General features: G+C 37.7%; 3 protein-coding genes across 4 annotated transcripts; 1 reads left to right on the top strand and 2 right to left on the bottom strand.

The window, feature by feature from the left end:
* Window positions 1–106: 106 nt before the first annotated feature.
* Window positions 107–6,665, top strand: LOC113675324 (excitatory amino acid transporter 3). Its single transcript, XM_089210885.1, has 7 exons — window positions 107–756; window positions 2,146–2,188; window positions 2,494–2,825; window positions 3,323–3,556; window positions 4,281–4,475; window positions 5,080–5,211; window positions 6,123–6,665. Exons 1-7 carry the CDS (start codon window positions 116–118, stop codon window positions 6,307–6,309), a joined length of 1,764 nt encoding a protein of 587 aa, XP_089067011.1. The 5' UTR covers window positions 107–115; the 3' UTR covers window positions 6,310–6,665.
* A 286-nt stretch (window positions 6,666–6,951) lies between these two features.
* On the bottom strand, window positions 6,952–11,814 carry LOC113675263 (uncharacterized). The gene is made up of 8 exons (XM_027191812.2): window positions 11,320–11,814; window positions 10,554–11,091; window positions 10,283–10,377; window positions 9,731–9,887; window positions 9,349–9,412; window positions 8,443–8,696; window positions 7,947–8,118; window positions 6,952–7,091 (listed from the first exon to the last, which is right to left on the bottom strand). The coding sequence occupies exons 2-8, from the start codon at window positions 11,085–11,087 to the stop codon at window positions 6,970–6,972; spliced, it is 1,398 nt and encodes a 465-aa protein (XP_027047613.2). The 5' UTR covers window positions 11,088–11,091; window positions 11,320–11,814; the 3' UTR covers window positions 6,952–6,969.
* A 128-nt stretch (window positions 11,815–11,942) lies between these two features.
* Window positions 11,943–17,606, bottom strand: LOC113675348 (uncharacterized). 2 transcript variants are annotated; one of them, XM_089210886.1, is made up of 8 exons: window positions 17,558–17,606; window positions 16,799–17,410; window positions 16,427–16,521; window positions 15,762–15,921; window positions 15,011–15,074; window positions 14,352–14,605; window positions 13,486–13,660; window positions 11,943–12,951 (listed from the first exon to the last, which is right to left on the bottom strand). In XM_089210886.1, exons 2-8 carry the CDS (start codon window positions 17,384–17,386, stop codon window positions 12,821–12,823), a joined length of 1,467 nt encoding a protein of 488 aa, XP_089067012.1. In that variant the 5' UTR covers window positions 17,387–17,410; window positions 17,558–17,606; the 3' UTR covers window positions 11,943–12,820. The 2 variants fall into 2 exon arrangements, with proteins under 2 accessions (XP_089067012.1, XP_027047716.2); XM_027191915.2 differs by having other exon boundaries at window positions 11,943–12,948.
* Between the last annotated feature and the right edge of the window lie 947 nt (window positions 17,607–18,553).

The following is an 18,553-nucleotide window of genomic DNA, read 5'->3' as shown; positions in this document are numbered from 1 at the left end:
TAAAGTTCTCTTGATCGTCAAATAATACTTTGTTTGAACTATGCGCCTCAAAAGCCACTCTTGACGCTTCTTTTGTTAAAGACGATAAGCTTTTAATTAAGGGAGGCGTGAGACAATGCAAAGCTCAGTGATGCATCCTGCTATTCTGTCATACTTGATCGAGACTGTTTGTTGCAAAATACATTCATTAGATCATTGTGGAAGGCGTCTGAACAGAGGTGCAGTTGTAAGTCGTAGTTTCAGTTCATTTCGCCAAGTGATTCTCCTAAAAGACATGGCAACTTTGGAAAGGGCTGATGGAGGAAAATTTGGCCGATGTGGAAAGTCCTGTGGAGCGGGAATCCGAAACAATTTGCTCTTAGTGCTACTTATCACTGCTGCAGTTGTTGGTCTTGTGATCGGAGTACTTGTCAATCCTCCAGTAAATCGAATAAAAGACCCCGAAAAGAAGGCTTCAACAATCATGCTCTTGTCCTTTCCGGGCGAACTGTTGCTAAATATGCTGCGAATGATCATCCTTCCACTGGTCATAGCCAGTCTCATTACAGCCGTAGCAGGACTGAACGCTACAGAAGCGGGTAAAATTGGTCGCCGAACATTAATTTACTATTTGTCAACCATGGTCCTGGCAGCGCTTTTAGGTGTGTTATTGGCTTTGACCATTAAGCCTGGCAAAGAAGATAAGCCTGGAAAGGGTGGACCGTCTTTCAAGAAAATGGAATATAGAAACTTGGATTCTATTCTGGACGTGATAAGGTATGCTAAAACTATATTATAATAAAAGAGAGGAAATGAACCGTGAATTCAACATTTAAGCCTTGCGATAACTTGCAGGTTATATTTTCATTACGGAATAGCGCCCATTGAAAAGCGTCGCCCGAGAAAAGTGGGGTACCCATGATGCTTTGCGGGCGCAATGACCTAGGAATGAGGTTGCAAACGCTCACCGCCAACTTCGGTCGCTTTAGATCTGAATTGACAAATTCCCAAACGGGAGTTGTAAAATTTCGCTTTGCGTCCGTTTAGAGACAATGGAGATACGATTGGAGCAATTAGCATTGTTTCAAAGTGACGAAATGCTCTTTTCGTCGGTAAAGAGCGAGGGCCGCGTTTGCATATCAAAAGAGCGTGAAGTGTTCATCCGTAAGCTTATGAGCGTGAGCGTGCACCTACGTGGAGCGGGAATCTACAACGTATACTTAAGCTTTTCGAAAAGTAATTAGACTACCGACGTGTTATCTGAAACTGACAGTAATAACGGGCCAAAAAGGAAGGTAAAATTCCGCACAGCCCCACACTACATTATACGTTCAGTTCTTGGATAGAGTGACAAAAACAATACTTTACCATTGGGAAAACAGATTTGTTTTACGATAGTATGGGGCAGTACGGAAATTTTACTAAAAGGAATATTTCTGTGATGTTTTGCTTTCTTGGCGAAGTTGATGGTCGAACCTCGCAAATCTGCCGCATTTGAGTCTTAACACAAATTGAAAACCCGGCATTTGAAAGGTAATTTAATTTTACATCTGACCGATTTTTAAACAATATAACCTAATCAAGATAACGCCACTAATTACGTCTATTCTTCTTCGATGAAAAGCGCTACGTTTCGGTTGTCTGCACAAGAAACAATACTTTCGAACACTGCGTACACGGGGGATTACATGATTGACAGTCGGATTGACAGGCCTGCGTGAAGTTACGCATGCTCTCTTTCTCTTTTCTAGCTTATTTGCATTTTCCCGTGCGGCGTTTTTCAATGGGCGCGATTCTGTAATGTTTTTCGGTGCCGTTGTTTCAGCGCTGCAGTATTTCGCTGCTACAAACTGCGTCACTTGAGCTGCATTCTAGCTAGTGATAGTTTATTAGGAGGATTATCTAAGGGACATTAGATAGTTTCGAGCGGGAAAGCAAACATCCGAGGCCTAATACATCAGAACTTTGCCTATCAGGGAATCAATAAATTTGCTGTTACTGAAGTTATTTGTACATCACTAGACTGTATTTAGATAATATTTTGCCCAGTGTCATGGGCAGTATATTTTATTGAGTGCAGCGCATCGTATCTTTTTTACATTAGTGATAATGATGTTATATAAATAAAATTCAAGATCTTACCACATCTCTCTCTTTTTCTTTTAGAAACTGTTTTCCCAGTAATTTAATCGAGGCCACTGTAAAGCAGGTATGTACATGCATGTGTGTCCATAACGTATGCTAGACAAAGAAGATTGCAAACTCGATCGAGTTTTCCCCGACTCTTTGAGCTTAATTAAGAGAAAAATGTGCGAACAGCCTGCGTGTATAAGAAAATATACTGAACAGTACCTACACTGTATATCCGTAACAGAGTATCACAAAATCACGTGCTTTGAATTAGAAAAAGCCATTAAGGCCTGGGGGTGGATTTCTCTTGGGTCTTAACTCCCATAGAGATAATTATCTGTGAAGGCTTTTTAATTACCATTTCATTTCTTTCACTATCTTCAGAGAAAAACGAAGTATCTTGCTGCACCGGCAAAGTATGAAATGTACAATGTTACAGGCTCCAACTTAACCCTTGCCTCAAATGAGAAAATTACTTCAACATTTCATAATGGTTCAGAAATAATCTCAACAGTATCAAAGCAGATCTATCCTGGTTCAAACACAGTCCCGGCAGGAATGAAATCGGACGATGGAGTGAATCTTCTTGGCCTGACCGTGTTCTCCATTATCTTTGGCATTGTGATAGGAAAACTTGGCCCTAGAGGGAAACCACTTGTTGAATTTTTCTCGACATTGAACGATGCTGTGTTGATGCTGGTCACTTTGATTATGTGGTGAGTTTTAGGTTGTCCATAAGTTTCTTGATGATGAAAATTTTTTCTGAAGTACTTGTAGGTTTTTAAGGGTAAAATAATTTTTGGCGAGTGTCAAAAGTAACCCTGGATTCATGAGCTTTAATTTAATCCGTTCATCGGTTGGTCAAGAAACTCACGTCACATTCTCCCCCATTGAGGTGCAAATAAAAACCAGACATGACTTATTTTAACTTTGTTCTGATTGGCTGTTGTTGTGACACTCAGTTAACCCTTTAACTCCCAAGATCTGATTGCTAATTCTCCTCTCTAGCTGCTACACATTTCCTTGTAAATCAGTTATGAGAATTTAGTGTTAGATCAAGATAACAACTTCTACCTGATAAGTTGGAGTTTTCTCAATACCTGTTCGTGATATTTTACTATGCACATTATGCTCTGATGTAACGCCTATTGGATGGGTTGATTTACAAAACAAGCAATTTCCTATAAAGAAGAGTGTTCTATGCATGTTCCAGGTATTCGCCAATTGGTGTTTGCAGTTTGATTGCCGCACGAGTGGCAAGAATGGATGATATCTTGGGGTCAATGCAGAAACTTGGCATGTTTATCGTCACAGACACTATTGGCTTAATTATCCACACCCTGGTTGTCCTACCGATCATTTATTTCGCTTTTACGAGGAAGAATCCATATACCTTTATCAAAGGCCTGAGAGACGCACTAATGACTGCACTTGGTATTGCTTCCAGGTAAATATTAGACAACCAGAAATAAAGATAATTCGGGAGCTGGTACGTTTTACGTTTCTTCGACGAAGGTATACCTTAATTGTTTCATACAAGGCGCTCTCTGAAGCAAAAAAATTAGTTCTTCATTTCAATAATAAAAGTCTCCGATAAAATGAGCCACTTCTGCAGGTCTGGATAAACAATACTTGGACAGGCACATGCCGTGATCTTAATTTATGGGAGGGATAGGACCGTAGGAAATTAGAGCTGAGGTGTGTCAATCTTTCATGCAAATTTCCCTATTTAACTGGCAAAATATGGTCCTGAAGTTGAAGGCTGTAATGTAGGGTATTGCAATGTAAAGTATTGCAGCGGAGGGTATTGCAGTGCAGGATATTGCAATGAAGGGTATTGCAGTGTAGGTTTTTGTAGTATGGCAAGATTTTCCCGTGGGAATTTCCAAACTTGCATCTCACTTATGTCAGGTTGTTCGATTTTTAACGTCATTACTTTCCTTTACCGCAAGATGGATTTGCTTTCACTCTACTCCCTCCATAGCTGCGCTTTTGAATGAGCTGTACAAAGCTCGTGTTCAGTAAGCTAATAACTACTTGTTAAACGATTGATCTGTGGAGCTTATATAGAGATGAAATTATCTTGATGCAAATCTTTCTATTTGGTTTTCGTACTTTAATGGAATATTATCTTGTGCAGTAGATTCTTATTTTCCTCGATTTTTCTTCAGCGCTGCAACGCTCCCCACCACTATGCGATGTGTTGAAGAGAACAACGGAATAGATCCGCGCATAAGTCGATTTATGCTACCACTTGGGGCCACGATCAACATGGACGGTTCTGCTCTCAACCGACCAGTTTTACTGATATTTGTGGCCCAGTTAAACGACATAGATTTAAGTCCGGGAAAAATTGTCACAATATGGTATGTACTGCATGTAGAATACATACCAATCTCGTTCCTGCCTTTTAGCGTCTTCCTGATACATGTGTTTGAGGTGTATCCTGTCACGTGATACTTAAAGAAGAAAAAGTTTGTTGGAAATGTCGTTGATGGAATTGACTTTATTCAGAGAAATCTACATACAGCATCAGTCGATGTAACATTAGCAATGCATTGTGCATTCGTTTAATTTCCTGTAAATGATGTGAGGATTCAAGTTGTTTAGAAAAATAATTTCAGAAAAATCAGTCGATATGATGAAGGGCTAACGTTCGAAACGTCAGCTTTGAAACTCTTTACGGTGACTAATTCACGTTATCAACTCAGTTGATAAGACTAAATTACCCTGTTGGTCTCTACCGACGCAGCACCGTGTTTTCTTTAGAAACTTACCCCCTTTATTCAGAAAAATCCTAGTTCGTCTATATCAACTGACGAGGTCTCAGACGAGATTCAGAGTTTTTTAAATCACTTGGGCGAAAACCAGTAAACAAATTGATGTGTAGTAATACGTTGTAATACTAGACGATGCAAGAATTCCTAACAACTAAACCATTTTCATTTATTTTGTTCCTTCACTATGTAGTGTAATTTCTGTGTTGCTGGCGGTAGGAGCTGCTGGGATTCCAGCAACAGCTGTGACCACAATAATTGCCTTGCAAGCTGTGAATCTACCTCTTCATGACCTAGGACTTATTCTTGCGGTTGAGTGGTTGCTGTAAGTGTACAACCTTCATTTTATTTTATTTTTTACTCCGCTGGAAAATCTAACATATGATATTTTCAATTCAAAATTTAAATACGAAAAATTAGAAGTGTCTCATTCATGTGTCTTTATTGTAATAGAAGTTGCAGGCCCTTGAGGATTATAAAGCAAATCTGTGTTTTCTAAACAGAATACTTTTACTTTACGACTGTGACATGTTATTATTCTTTCTTCACTTGACAACTAAGATTCAAACTTCCGTCTGTTTCACTCCATTTTCGAACAGTTCGATTTCGATTATGCTAATCTTAGCAGCGTTCAGGACATCTGTTAAATACCAATTGCTGTATGCTGAGTTCGTCAAAGCGTTTTTTTGTAGTTCAGTTGGCAGAGCATCCCAATGCAAAATCGAAATTGATTTAGGCTCGAATTTCCAGTGGAAACTATGATTTTTATTTGTTCTGCGCTCGTTGAATGTTTAAAATCTCTTTTAGGAGCAATTTTCAATTTACTGTGGAAGTCATCAGGGATTTTTTTGACTTTGCTTTACTTCGCTGTGTGATTGGTTAAGAAAACTTGCGACACTTTCTCGACCAAACAGATTCAACACTACAGCCGATGGCGAATTGGTAACTCTCTTTTCCCGCGCTTTAGGTAATTTGCTTGTTTTTATTTTGAGTTCTCATGAGATGTTCTCGTTTCTTCTGATCGGCTGTTGTCAGTACTTTGGTTCTAGTTTCCCAACACTCAATCGCAAAGTGCTCCAATACAGAGTGTTGAAAAATGCCCTCTTTTGGGAAAACATGCGTGCATAAAAAAAATTTAATTATTGTTAAAGAAAAATTACTGGCTATATTTTCTTCCTCACTTTCCCATTTTAGCTCAAAAGCCTTATTAGAATGTATTTTCTTGTCTATTCTAAGGGACCGTTTCATCACTGTTGTCAACGTCATGGGGGATGCCATGGGAACGGGCATTGTACAACATTTATCCCGTGACGAGTTGGACGAAATTGACGAGAAAAATAACAATCCAACTGGAAAAATTTTGAAGGAGAGGTTTGCTAAAAGTGACGGTCCTGATTCTCATGTGGCGACATCTGGCGTTTAAATGACACACTTCATACACTTGATTTCAGCAGCAATTTTACCTGGACTACTACAAGTTAGCTACAGAAACCATAACCCTAGTGAAACACTTTATTACGCGGTAACCTAATTGACTTTTCTTTTATATTGTTACGCTACCAACATTCTTATATCTTATTGGGCTTATATCTAATTTGTTTTCTGTTAATGCTGGGGAAAGTGGAAATCACGTGCTGCTTTGTCACATATCTATCATGGCGAGTTTACTTAATTGTAATAAGGCTTATCATGATGACTAGCATCTATGTTCTTACAATATCGGCTACGAATCACACTTTAAGGTCATGGTAATAAAGGAAATTATCACCAACTAAACAAGCTCTTGATTGTCAAATCAATTCTCTTTGTCAGCACCTTGGGAAATGTAAAGAGAACAGCACGGAGAATATGCATACTGATGTTAGGGCGTAAAGGGTTAAATGTAACAAAATCGGCTATCAAGAGGTATTTAAGTAAGGTGGAACGATAGCATCAACGACGTTAGGGTAGAGAACGCTCGCATTCAAACCCCCCCTCCCTCACATGATGCTCACACTCTTGAGACTCTTGTCATGATACGAATACAAAAAATTGTGTGAACTGACATTGAAATACGATTATATATCACGTTATAATAGCTACGTCATTGCTGAAATTTAGCGTGTAATTTTTCAAGCTGTTCTTGAGCTCTTTGCAAGGCTCTCCTTCCTTCCTCCAGCTCTTCAAAAATCTCTTTCTTCTCTTTAAACCCGAGGTTGTCGAAATCTGTACGCAAAAAATTAAACCATTGCAAATTACATCGTGTTCATTTTATCGAGTTATTATGAAATTTGACATTGTCTTAAATTAATAATAATAAAAGGAGAATGAGAGGAAGTTGAAGAACAACAGCGAAGACATAACCAACGGAAACCAAAATGGATGGCAATGCTTTCCTTATGTCGACGTCTCACTTCAGTGGTCGCAAACAGCTGGCTTTGGTTATTTATTAGTTACAAGTTATGAGGGTTAAAAAACTCACGCATTCTGTCCTCAATCGAGGAGGTCAAGATAAACCACAGCTACATTTAATTTCTTATCGGCTCCCCATATTAATATTTACTGCTGAATGAATGATAGTCTCGTTTTTCTTATTTGAATTTGGGTTTACGAAACTCGCACAAAAATATCTGCATAACACAATCTTTCTTTTTACGACTAGACGAGAATTTCACCTGGGCTAATAACTATTTTAGTAGCCCAACAAATTACCCCTCTAATAAACAGTTGTTCCGCGAGCTTGCATTGGATATAAGATGATAGATAGCTAGCAAACGGAATGTTACAACGTACAAAAACACTTCCGGTTTAACTCGCCTTCATGCGTGCGCATGGTATAATGGCCCATAACCCATGTTGGCTAAGCGACTGACAACTCTTGAATTGCATTATCCAATGATCCAGATTTAAATAATAGCCTTTAATTTACGTTCAATCCACTATTGTCGTATTTTATACAAACTAAGGCAAGCTACCAAATGTATTTTGATGGTGATGACTAAATACTTCATTTATTTTCGCTTTACTGTGTTAAAAATTTCAATGTTTATTTGTATCACAATTCCATTGACCATTACTCACCCTGTTTTGCCTTCGATTTCTTCTGTCTTTTTTTGTAACACATAGACTCCCATAGAATGCCAATCAGGAGTAAGGCTGATAAAACTCCTAATGATATGTGGAACACGTATTTTAACTTGGTAAATCGGTCATCGAAAACACTCGCTGTTTTCTCAGGCTTTTGAGGTATCAACTATTAGAAAGGAAAAGTGCCATTTAGTTCTTAATCAGGAGGGAAAATAATAGGAAAATATAAATAATCTAAGCTAACTGCTCGTTGCGAGAGGGCAAGATAAGCCTTTGACCAGATGAATTTAAGATGTGTAAAACAACTTTCCTAGAAACAGGCGGCAGATCAAAACCTTGAGGAAGGTGTAGGAGGAAGATTCACACTGCTAACTATGCTAGAGATTTTCATCGCTAACCCTTGTTATATTGCAATTTCAAGATATGAGTAACGTTTCAAGCTACAGCTTAGCCCTTGTTTTAAAAGAGAGCTTATGCAATGACAAGTTACCTTAAAAGAATTTGCAAGTGACAGACCAAACTGGTAAATATTTGGGCGAACGTAATCCAAACAATTTGCGAAGCTAGCTCTACTTTTTGAGACAAGGAAACCACTATCTCGTTGAAATTGCATCGTCTTGACGGTGATCAGTGCTTTGAGCTTGTCTTGCTTTTGATAAAAAGAGGCAGTGAAGCGGTCCAACATTATTCCATCTACCTCGTGGGCTTTTAAAGCTTGGATGGCACCATCAATATCTCCGAACACTAGAATAAAATTTAATAATCTTTTAAGGGTCTTTCTGAATTACCAAACAACTCTAAGTTATCCTCTGTTTAGCAAGATTATTATAACTCAAATAGCTTAAAATTCCTACCTTATATCCACGATCAGGGAGTACTCAAGAAAAACAGCTTGCAAAAAACTAATAAACGACAGGGTATTATCCTTGTTCAACAAGAACGAATTCAGTTGCTGTACGTTCAACTGCTAACCAGTGTAATATACTCCTGAATCGTTCATTATTTACAGAATTTGTTAAACTGGTCTGAGTTTATAAAAGTCACCATCAAAACATCAACTTTGAATTGTTTTTCGCTTCGGCAAAGTAGAAGGGAGGAATTATTAATATAATTTCAGCATTTTACGGAAGATTTATACTCTCAGATATAAACGGAAAAATGCGAAGCATTCAACTAATTTATTCCTGTTTTCTCGTCACCATACTCCCACCAATAGGGTAGCTCCACTTTCTGCATATAAACCCACACACAACCCACAGCTCCTCCAGTCGCTCTGACGAAGGGCTAACGCTCGAAACGTCAGCTTTTTTACTCATTACGGTAGGCAATTTACGTTTTCAACCTAGTTGTTAACAATAAATTACCTGCTATACTTTAACTGCGGTTCGAATCATACCTTTGGGAATTGCATCTTCTTCAAGTGCATGCTGATATTCTGTACCGTTGTCTAACACTGCAATCTGAAAAAAATAATTGTTTTCTTCTCTAACTTCAGATTTGGACGAAGAGATTACAAAAACATCTTGGATAAAGCAGTTCAAAATTATTACACGCTCATCGTGTGGGTCTCAGGACACCTAAGGGGTATTTGTTCTCCTTTTTTCCTCGGGAACTGACATAAAATGAGGACAATTGCTAAACCTTCCTTTCTAAAAAACGACGTGAACCCGACCTAACAGCTTGTTATAAAAGACATCTGTGAGTATTTTTCGAATCCTTTCGCTTATGAAACAAATGAACAACACGTGCGTGTAACATGCATGCAACATACAACAAACCTTAAGATCCTTCAAGCTTAGTTCTTGTTCCAAGGAGAGGGCCGTCAATGTAGAGGTTATATGAGCCATAATCATTGACATACTAATGAGACCTAATATAATCCATATTACGGAAAATATACGTGCCACAACTGACTTTGGAACTTTGTCGCCATACCTATGTAATAAAAACAGGCAACATCTCTTACGGGTTCATCTGATTGACATCTTTCAATTGTGAAAATAATTCTTTTTTCAATGTCTTCTATGTGGATGGCTAACGCCTTCATTATGTCGTAGAATGCTCTTTGAGGTTTTGTATTACTATTGTTTAATGGCTTGAAGGTAGTTTCTAAGCTACCGAGATCTCTATATGTCTATTTGCCACGTGTCATGAAACTCATCCAAAAGAAAAAAACACGCGTATTGTGAACATCATCAACATTTTTAAAAAAGCATATAGCTCTCATGACCTTTGTTTGTTTGTGTTCTTATAAAAAATCATAAAGACATTATCTTTTCAATCTCAGTTTTGAACACCAGTGTAACAGTTTTTATCAAACATCGACCCACCCAACAGTTGTCATGGAAATAAAAGACCACCAGAATCCGTCCCAGGAGCCTTTGAGAAATGGACGATTAAATTCTTCAGGGTTCCAGTATGTGTCCTAGGATTCCAATAGAAACAAAAATAAGAGCACCAGTAAGAAGAAGATAAACAAAAGGATGAAAAACTAAGAAAAAGAGTAAAGCTGTGATAAGAAAAACACAAAGTTTCGACTAATAATATATAAACGTCAAGGGAACTCCTAAGATTGAAAATATTGGAGAAAGCGAAACTTACCAACGCCCAAATAAAAATGCCAGCAATTGCTGCGAGAACAAGATTGAAGGCAACCAGAGGCCAGGCGTCCAAAACAGCATTAAGCACAACATCTCCTTTTTCGATTGAAATATATACTGTGCCCGGATAATCACTTGTTTTGATAAAATGAAACTCGCTATAGTGTCTATCGCTCGTGGGTTCGAATATTGGAGCAGCAACGTCGATCTTTTTTTTCCGCAGAAGGTTTATCATTTCAAACTCGCTGCTAGCTTGATGACTATCTACGAATGTTGCACCACAGCTATGTAAAAATCTCAGTACCATTTCTTCCGCCATCCCAGAGGGTTGTGTAGTATTGGGAACTGCATACAGATATGGTGGCTTATGAATCCATCCCACCACTATAATTCGTCGGTGGTTCGTCGGTGGCACTGTTCTGGTTGTGTAGTTTTGGTTGATAGACGAGTTTCCAATGGAAGCAATGCAAAACTGCAAATTCGCTGCGCAAACAATTACAATGAAAACTGACAACATTTCCAATATTTTCCTCATTGTTCTGTCGAGAGAGGACAGATTAGTTAAGAAATTGACAAAAAAATAGTGTCGGGTTAGTTTTAAAAAAACTTCGGAAATACCTTGCGTAACTCAAAAAGAGAAGCTACAGGTATTCTATGGTCATTACAAGCGAAGTGAAATGGTCTGTGTGGCGAAACTGCGACTGAAGCGCATTAATTCATAGAAATGAGGTGAATAATTGATATCTCAAAGACGGTTAAGATGAGACCTGTAACACTGGAAAAGTCTTCTTTTTAGATCTCTTGTAAATGGAGATAAGCCCAAAGTCGATGATGTGCAGAAGGAAAATAGGTTTCCAGGTTAAACCAATTGATCTATCACGGCGACAATGTCCTCATCAAAACTTAAGGTGTCCTCGGTTTACAATATCAGCTCGCCTGAATGAGACAAGAAAAGCTGACTGTGTTGATAAAAATAAAATTTAAAAAAATTGAAAGATGAAAAATGATGAAACAATGACTACTATACCCGACCTTCCTTCCCCATTTAGAAATTGTTTTATCTGCAATATTCAACTGCTTATCCCAGCTTTTACAGTAAATTTTCTTTTAACTCGCTGTTACTCTCATTCACGGATTCACATAAAGGTTTGCTCTTTGAACCTTTTTTTTTTTTTTTAATTTTTGCTGTTATTTTAATCAATAATTCATGCTAATATTCTTTTCATACTGATTTTCAAATGAAAAACATGCTCTCTATATATGCAAGAAGTTTATGTCTTGTATTGAACAACCTGATAACACTTGATCAAAGGAGAGCCGATTCATTAAACATTCATATCCAAGATGAAAAGGATGAATAGGAAGAAGACACATAATTGAGCAGAACAAATTAAATTTATCTTTCTTTATTTTGGAAAGGACTATGATATAGTGTAAATAGAAATATCACGAAGAAATAATTTGACGTAATACTGCCATAATAATAGGACGGCAATCAAAAGAGTCAACAAAGACCGGTATTCCGAAAAAAGCTGTAGGATCCATCTGCCTTTATGTTTCCTATATCGGCCAGGGATTTTGAATCCTTAAAAGATTAAATTATATGAGGCCATGAATATTCTTTGGCAAAAATCTGTGATACCTGAGTGCGCATTGTTTAGTTTTAAAAATGGAGAGAACATGTCTATAAAGAACTTTATTATTAAGTCTCGGGTCTATTTAACTGCTGTAAGGAACTTAAAGGAAGGGGTGGTAAAGTAGAATTCATTGAAAACTGGGGTTAACATTGAAAACAGACACAAATTTACCAAAAAATTGTAGTAGCATCTACTCATCAAAGAATTTGACTGAAAAAAATCGTCTTGGGCCAGCCCAGAAGAGCCTTCTTAAGACATATGCACCTGGATAACTTATATGGTTTGGTTTCTATGATCTTCCCCGCTATTGTTCACTTTGTAAAATGTTCGACGTATTCATGCAAGGAGATGAGCTGGTGCAGCTACGGAGATCTTTGCTTCCATGACAAAGATCACGGAAACCCAAGTGAAGCTTAAAAGATCGTGTATTGTTCGTTGCACATTGGTTACCAAGTTAAAATGTCCCATATTAGAAGCATAAGAAACTCGTCCCGCTACCAGGACCATCTCGGTTACCCATCTTATTTTAAAAAAGGCCCATCCTGGGAACTTGTGCCAATACATCGACAGACTTATGTTAGTGTGTTAGTGTATGTATATACATTATAAATATGATTTGTAGTGACGTCAGTCATATTCTGAGAACTTCAGCTTCGAGTTTCTCGAAGTGCTTTTGGATTTGGGATAGCATTCTTTTTGCTGTTTCCAAGTCTTCTTGGATGGCTTCGCTTCTTCTTAGCTTCCGTTCCTTCACTGGTTCTACTGAGAGACATAAAAAGAAATGGGGCCCACAATCATGTCCGTCTTCGAGTAAACAAAGTTCATAATGGAGTATTTTATCGCAACGATAATCTAAACGAATTAAAGCTTGCTTTGCTTTCTTTTGTTTGCTGTGGTGTGCACTGTGGAAGCGACAGCAGTCGACAGGAAACGGCTTTCAAGAATTTTTGCAGAAGTATTCAAAAGAAAAATGACGACTTTACCCAAGTGACAAGTATTGATAGAAAAAAAAGAGTGCGTTAACTGCTGTAGAGCGATGGTTGAGTCGATTCGATTGGCTCATTTAGCTGGTTTCTGTAGCATGACGCCACAGGAAGGTTTTCCTTAATCATTTCGTCAAGATTCCCTGAAATCTCACCGATTCCCATTTATACTCCTTAGTGGAGAGAGTAAAGAGTCCTTCCCACGAAAACCACACAGTGACTCGGTTACGTCATTCAGGTGGACCTCTCGACCTCCAATTCAGCGCACTAGCCATTGAGCGGGTGCGTTTCTTATGGACAGTGGCACACTTACCTGACATAATGTTATTATTGATTTCAGTCTTGCAGTTATTTCTGAGAATTTGCCAGAGTGTCCCAGTCATAAGCAAACCAGTAAGTATGCCGAGGGTTATGTACATGAAAACACTAAGAAATGAGGAAGACGTGTCGAACAAATTGACTTTCCTTGTTCGCTTTTGTTCCATTAGCTGAAAAAGACAAAAGTTGGTTTTTAGATGATCTTGTGAATATAATTCAATGCACGTTTGTGTCTTTTTACCTATGTCCTTGAGATGTGGTACAGTTATGCTGAGCTTAGTTACGCTTTCGTTGCAGAACTCGGGTTGGATTTCAGTTTGTTATAAAGGAAATACAAATTAAATGAAAGGGCGAGATTAAGTTAGACTAACTAAATGCCATTGGGTTAACTGGAATTTCGTTTATCCGTCAAAACTAAACGAGTACAAGGCAGAAGAAAAAATGAAAAACTAAATATAAGGGCAATGAAATGTTATTAGAGTTGATGTGGAGGAGATGGATGCGCTCTGTTTGGTTTAGGTTTGGTTTGGTAAATTTCTTTGTTATCATGCTAACTAGATACCGGTCTCTATCACAACAAGGTCACCTTCAGCCTCACTCCAAATCAAAGGCTTGGCAACTAAGTACACAACTATAAAATGAACTATTCCAGTGACATGTAATAATGAACTAAAAATTTTATAAGTTTATTTGTCTCTTAGGGGTATACGATCAGGAGTTTCAATTACTTTTCCATTATCTTAAAAAATGAATTCTGGATGATAATGTATGTTAGGTATAGACTACCCTTGCCACTTTTTATGGCGATGCGTAAACATGTAATGTGTTTAGAAAAACCTGTAGAAATTACAACGGCTCCACCTTGTAAGAAGAAGTGACAGTTTGAGTCAGCATCATGATATTTGGACGATAAAACTCCAAGCAACGAGCTAGTTCCCTGTTGTCCTCCGAAAAAAGCACTCCGATCTCCCTGGAGAGATCCAAGCTCTTGAGAGAGATAAGAGACTCCAGTTCACCTCTGGAGTGGTGATAGGAAGCAGTGTAGCGATCCAAGAAAATTCCTTCTACTTCCTTTGTTTTGACAGCCTTGATGATTTCGTCGATTTTTTCGTAAACTAAACGCAACAAATGAATAGAATTTTGAGACAAAAAGGTTATTTAAGTATCGAGAACAATTACTAAGCCATCACGGAAAGGCCTTGGGGGCATTGATTTCCTAAGAATTATAGTAGATGAATTGTTTTGTAAGATTCAGCTGTCTTTTTCTTTCTTTTTTTCTTTTCAGGAATACAAATGCTTGCCTTCTCATTGACGGTTAAGTCTAGAGAATAATCAATGTTTCGTAATATCATTCTACCATTAGAATTTCAAATCACACCTGTCATAAGCGTCAACGAGCATAGTCTCTTACACATATGTTATATTTCAATTTCCCCTTTTTTATTATAGAGTATCGACTTTGACATTAAATGACGTAAGTCACTCTTCATTGGGTCGAGTCGGCTATTTATTGAGGTCACCTTTCGGGTGAGCATTTTGCTCAAGTGCATGTTGGTATTCAGTTCCATTGCCCAGCACCGCAACCTAACGAGCAATGAAAAAAAAATCAGCAAAAAACAAATAAATAAATAAGCCAAACAAACACAAGAAAAGACAAAAGCAGACTAACGGGAAAAAAAGTGAACTTTTTATGTTGATCTTCGTTTCAATGCTAAGATTGCACTCAAGAAAACGGACTATGTTTTTGCGGGTTATCATTTTCCACCTAGTGTTCAAGTGCTCCTGAATCGACAGAAGTCGTGACTCCCATTCACGATTCATACACTTAGTAGTACACTTATCCTTCTCCACTCATAATATATTCTTGAGTCATGAATGCATCAGTTTGCGGGTTATCATTTCTGCTTCACGATTCCGAATCGAATCGACGGTCGATTCGGACGGATCAACGAACGTTACTTTCGAGTATGATCAGCTAGTGAGTGTTGGATATATGTTTCCCCAAAAGTGTTCTAGTGGGTAAAATACCATCCGAAAAAAACATTGTTTTAAACCTTGAAAAGAAATCACAGAAATTAGAATTAATTAGTAATTTCATCTCAATCATGCGAACTGAAACAAATTTTCATAGCAAATACATCAACGAAAAAAGAAAATCGCTAGACTGCAAATTATAGCAACCTTTTTTACTGAGAGATGTTTCGTCATTTGGAACAGTAAGCTCCTTACTCAGAACATGAATGTAAAAAGGTGATTTCTACGGATTCCAACCTTAACACCTGCGAGACTGGTTGGTTCCAGATCCAGTGAAAGAGCCGTGAGAGAGGACGTGATGTGAGCCGAAAAAATTGTCATAAAGATCATTCCAATAAGGATCCATAAAGTGGAGAAAAGTCGTGCTGGAATGGACTTTGGAACTTTGTCACCGTATCTGTTTTAAAACATACTTTGATTGATAAAGAGAAAACGCTCAACGTAGACTGATGTTGAACATCATTAAACACAATGCCTATAGTTTCAGACTTCAAAGCATTAAACACAGTGTGGTGCAAACTAATATGTCCTTCCTTACCTTAAGTCACTTTTTTTTTTATCAATTCTCGAGCTGGATTAAGATTTGAGTGATAAAAATTGCATAGCATTTAAAGAAAATGAGCTAACACTGTTTAACATATGAAAGAAGAAACATCTTCAGCACCTTCATTTTTAGTATGTTGGAGCATACGTATATTACTACATTTTTAATCACGTGTACTCTCACTTAGTAAATAAAAAAATTTAACTGTAAATTGCATCACAAAAGAAAACGACTTCCAAGGCTATACTTCAGGGGAATTTAAGTGGTAAAATTCGCTCATAGCTAAGATAATTAAATTGAAAATCTATAAAAAATGGAAAAAGCTTGAGAAGGAAATAAACGCGTTTTGTCATCTCACCCTACAGTGGTGACAGAGACGAACGACCACCAGAATCCTTGCCAAGACCCTTGAATGAACTTTCGTGGAAACTCATCTTTGTTCCAGTATGTGTCCTTAATTCCGAAAAAAAAAAGCACATAAAGGAAATGGGTGAATCATTCCAAAGATGCTTGGGATCATAAAAGGGGTAAATTACCCCATTGTTTGTCGAAATGAAATGGTTTCTTCGATGGAAGAGCAGAGGTTAAAGCACTTTCTGGGTTCTGTGGTATCCTTCTTCCAAAACCAACCCTAAAAATTGCAACACCTCTCCAAGCAAAAGAGCGATATCAAACCCTTGGCTTTTTAGAGAGAAAATGCTAGTTTACAACCGAAGTGTTACGAACTTACCAGAATCCACATAATGATCCCAGCAATGGCCGTGAGATTCAAAGTTATGGCCAACAAAGGCCAAGATTTTTGTATCGACTGAACGACGACAGCGAAAGCATTGGTTTCAAAATCATCACGAATAAAGTCCGTTCCTGGATAGTCACTGACTTTGAAAAAAAGAAATTCACCGTATTTCCGAGAATGCTGTTGCTCGAGCACAGGACAAGCCAAATCCACCTCATTTTTTCTCATCATATCTATCAACGTTTCCTCTCTGTGAACTTGAAACATTTTAAAGTGGTATATAACGGGATGAGCGTAAAGCACACCACATTCCACCATTGCGTAACGCATTAAAGTTTCTTGTATTAATCCATGAAAAACTTCGTAAATGGTAGAATCGTTCGAAGGTAAATATGTGTATGGAGGGTTTGAGATCCACGCTACTCTGATGAGTTTCACTGTTGTATTATCTTTCCCCGCCAAGGAAAGAAGTGGATGCAGATCAGGTTTGTTCGCATTGCTTTCTAGAGCAGTGGTCAAGATGACAAAGGTGGCAAAAACGAGTTGAAATACAGCAGCTATGATTATGTTGCGCCATTCCATTTCCAATTGTTGCTCTAAAAGGAGCTAAGATCATATTGCATACGATAAATATAAATATATCAACATCTTACTCATTTTCAGAGAAGCGTCTACGCCACAACAAAGACATATCACATGAAAACTCTTTCTTCGAAATACGAGATTATAGATACTGTGTATGAATAAGCTTACCTCTTAATTCGTATGACTGCTTTCGCTATCCGGGTTTAGGGCTTTACTATATACATAATTAATGCTTCGCTAAAGACTTTATTTCCCCTTTTATTGTTTCGTTTAACATCTGTTGGTTAATTTGAGAACATCCTAGAAGGTTCAACCATTGATTATTGCGTGCTTTTAATCATGACAAAAATCTTCCATGCTGGGAGGAGCAATAATCCTAAAATACTTTAAAATTCGTGAATCATGAAAAGAGACTCCTGCGATTCAAATCAATCATGTTAACAAAGATGCAAAGGGTGTTTTGAGGCGAAAATTGTAAATAGCATCGGAAGTCTGTAGAGAAACATAGAATAAAAAATTGGTTTATCATAAAAGAAAACTGTGGGATTTCTATACGACGATGCTTCACTATTTTCTTATGGGAAAATAACCAACAGCGACAAATACAGAGCAAAATTAAAATGCAAACAAGAAACATATGTGCTACCTCTCTTTTATTTTCCGGTTTTCCTTGATAGATTTGAGAGGTAAATCGTTTGCAAGTCATTCTCGGCCTTGGAGAAAATATGGCAAACTTTTGTGAGATTATCTTTTCAACTTCATTGGCTTTGTTTGGACTCATTCTAGAAATGTATTTAGTAGAAAGGACAGATGTAATAATGTACATAACATGTTCTTGTAATCATGTGGAAAATTTGTTTATTTCCGCTTCAGGGTTAATTGTTGTTGAAGTGTTTCAGCATCTGAAGAAGATCTCTCGCTGCTTTCCTATCCTTATTAATACATGCTCAGCCTTGTCGCTACTCTTGTTGCAAAGTATCTCTCCTCCACCATAAGATAAGGATTCTTACTGAACTGATCATGTTCTCGTTCACATTAACAGTCCTCGAGTTTTTTCATTTCTTATTTCAACTAGTAACTCAGTAATGTTCATAGCTGCGAGGATCTCTTATATTCGTTTTTTCACCGCAGTGCATATGTATGATTTTCATGGCTACAATCATT

The sequence above is a fragment of the Pocillopora damicornis genome, chromosome 6 (assembly GCF_964200805.1).
Source record: "Pocillopora damicornis chromosome 6, jaPocDami1.2, whole genome shotgun sequence".
NCBI lineage: Eukaryota > Metazoa > Cnidaria > Anthozoa > Scleractinia > Pocilloporidae > Pocillopora > Pocillopora damicornis.
The sequence above is the reverse complement of the archived record's forward strand: the minus strand, read 5'-3'. Positions and strand labels throughout refer to the sequence as shown.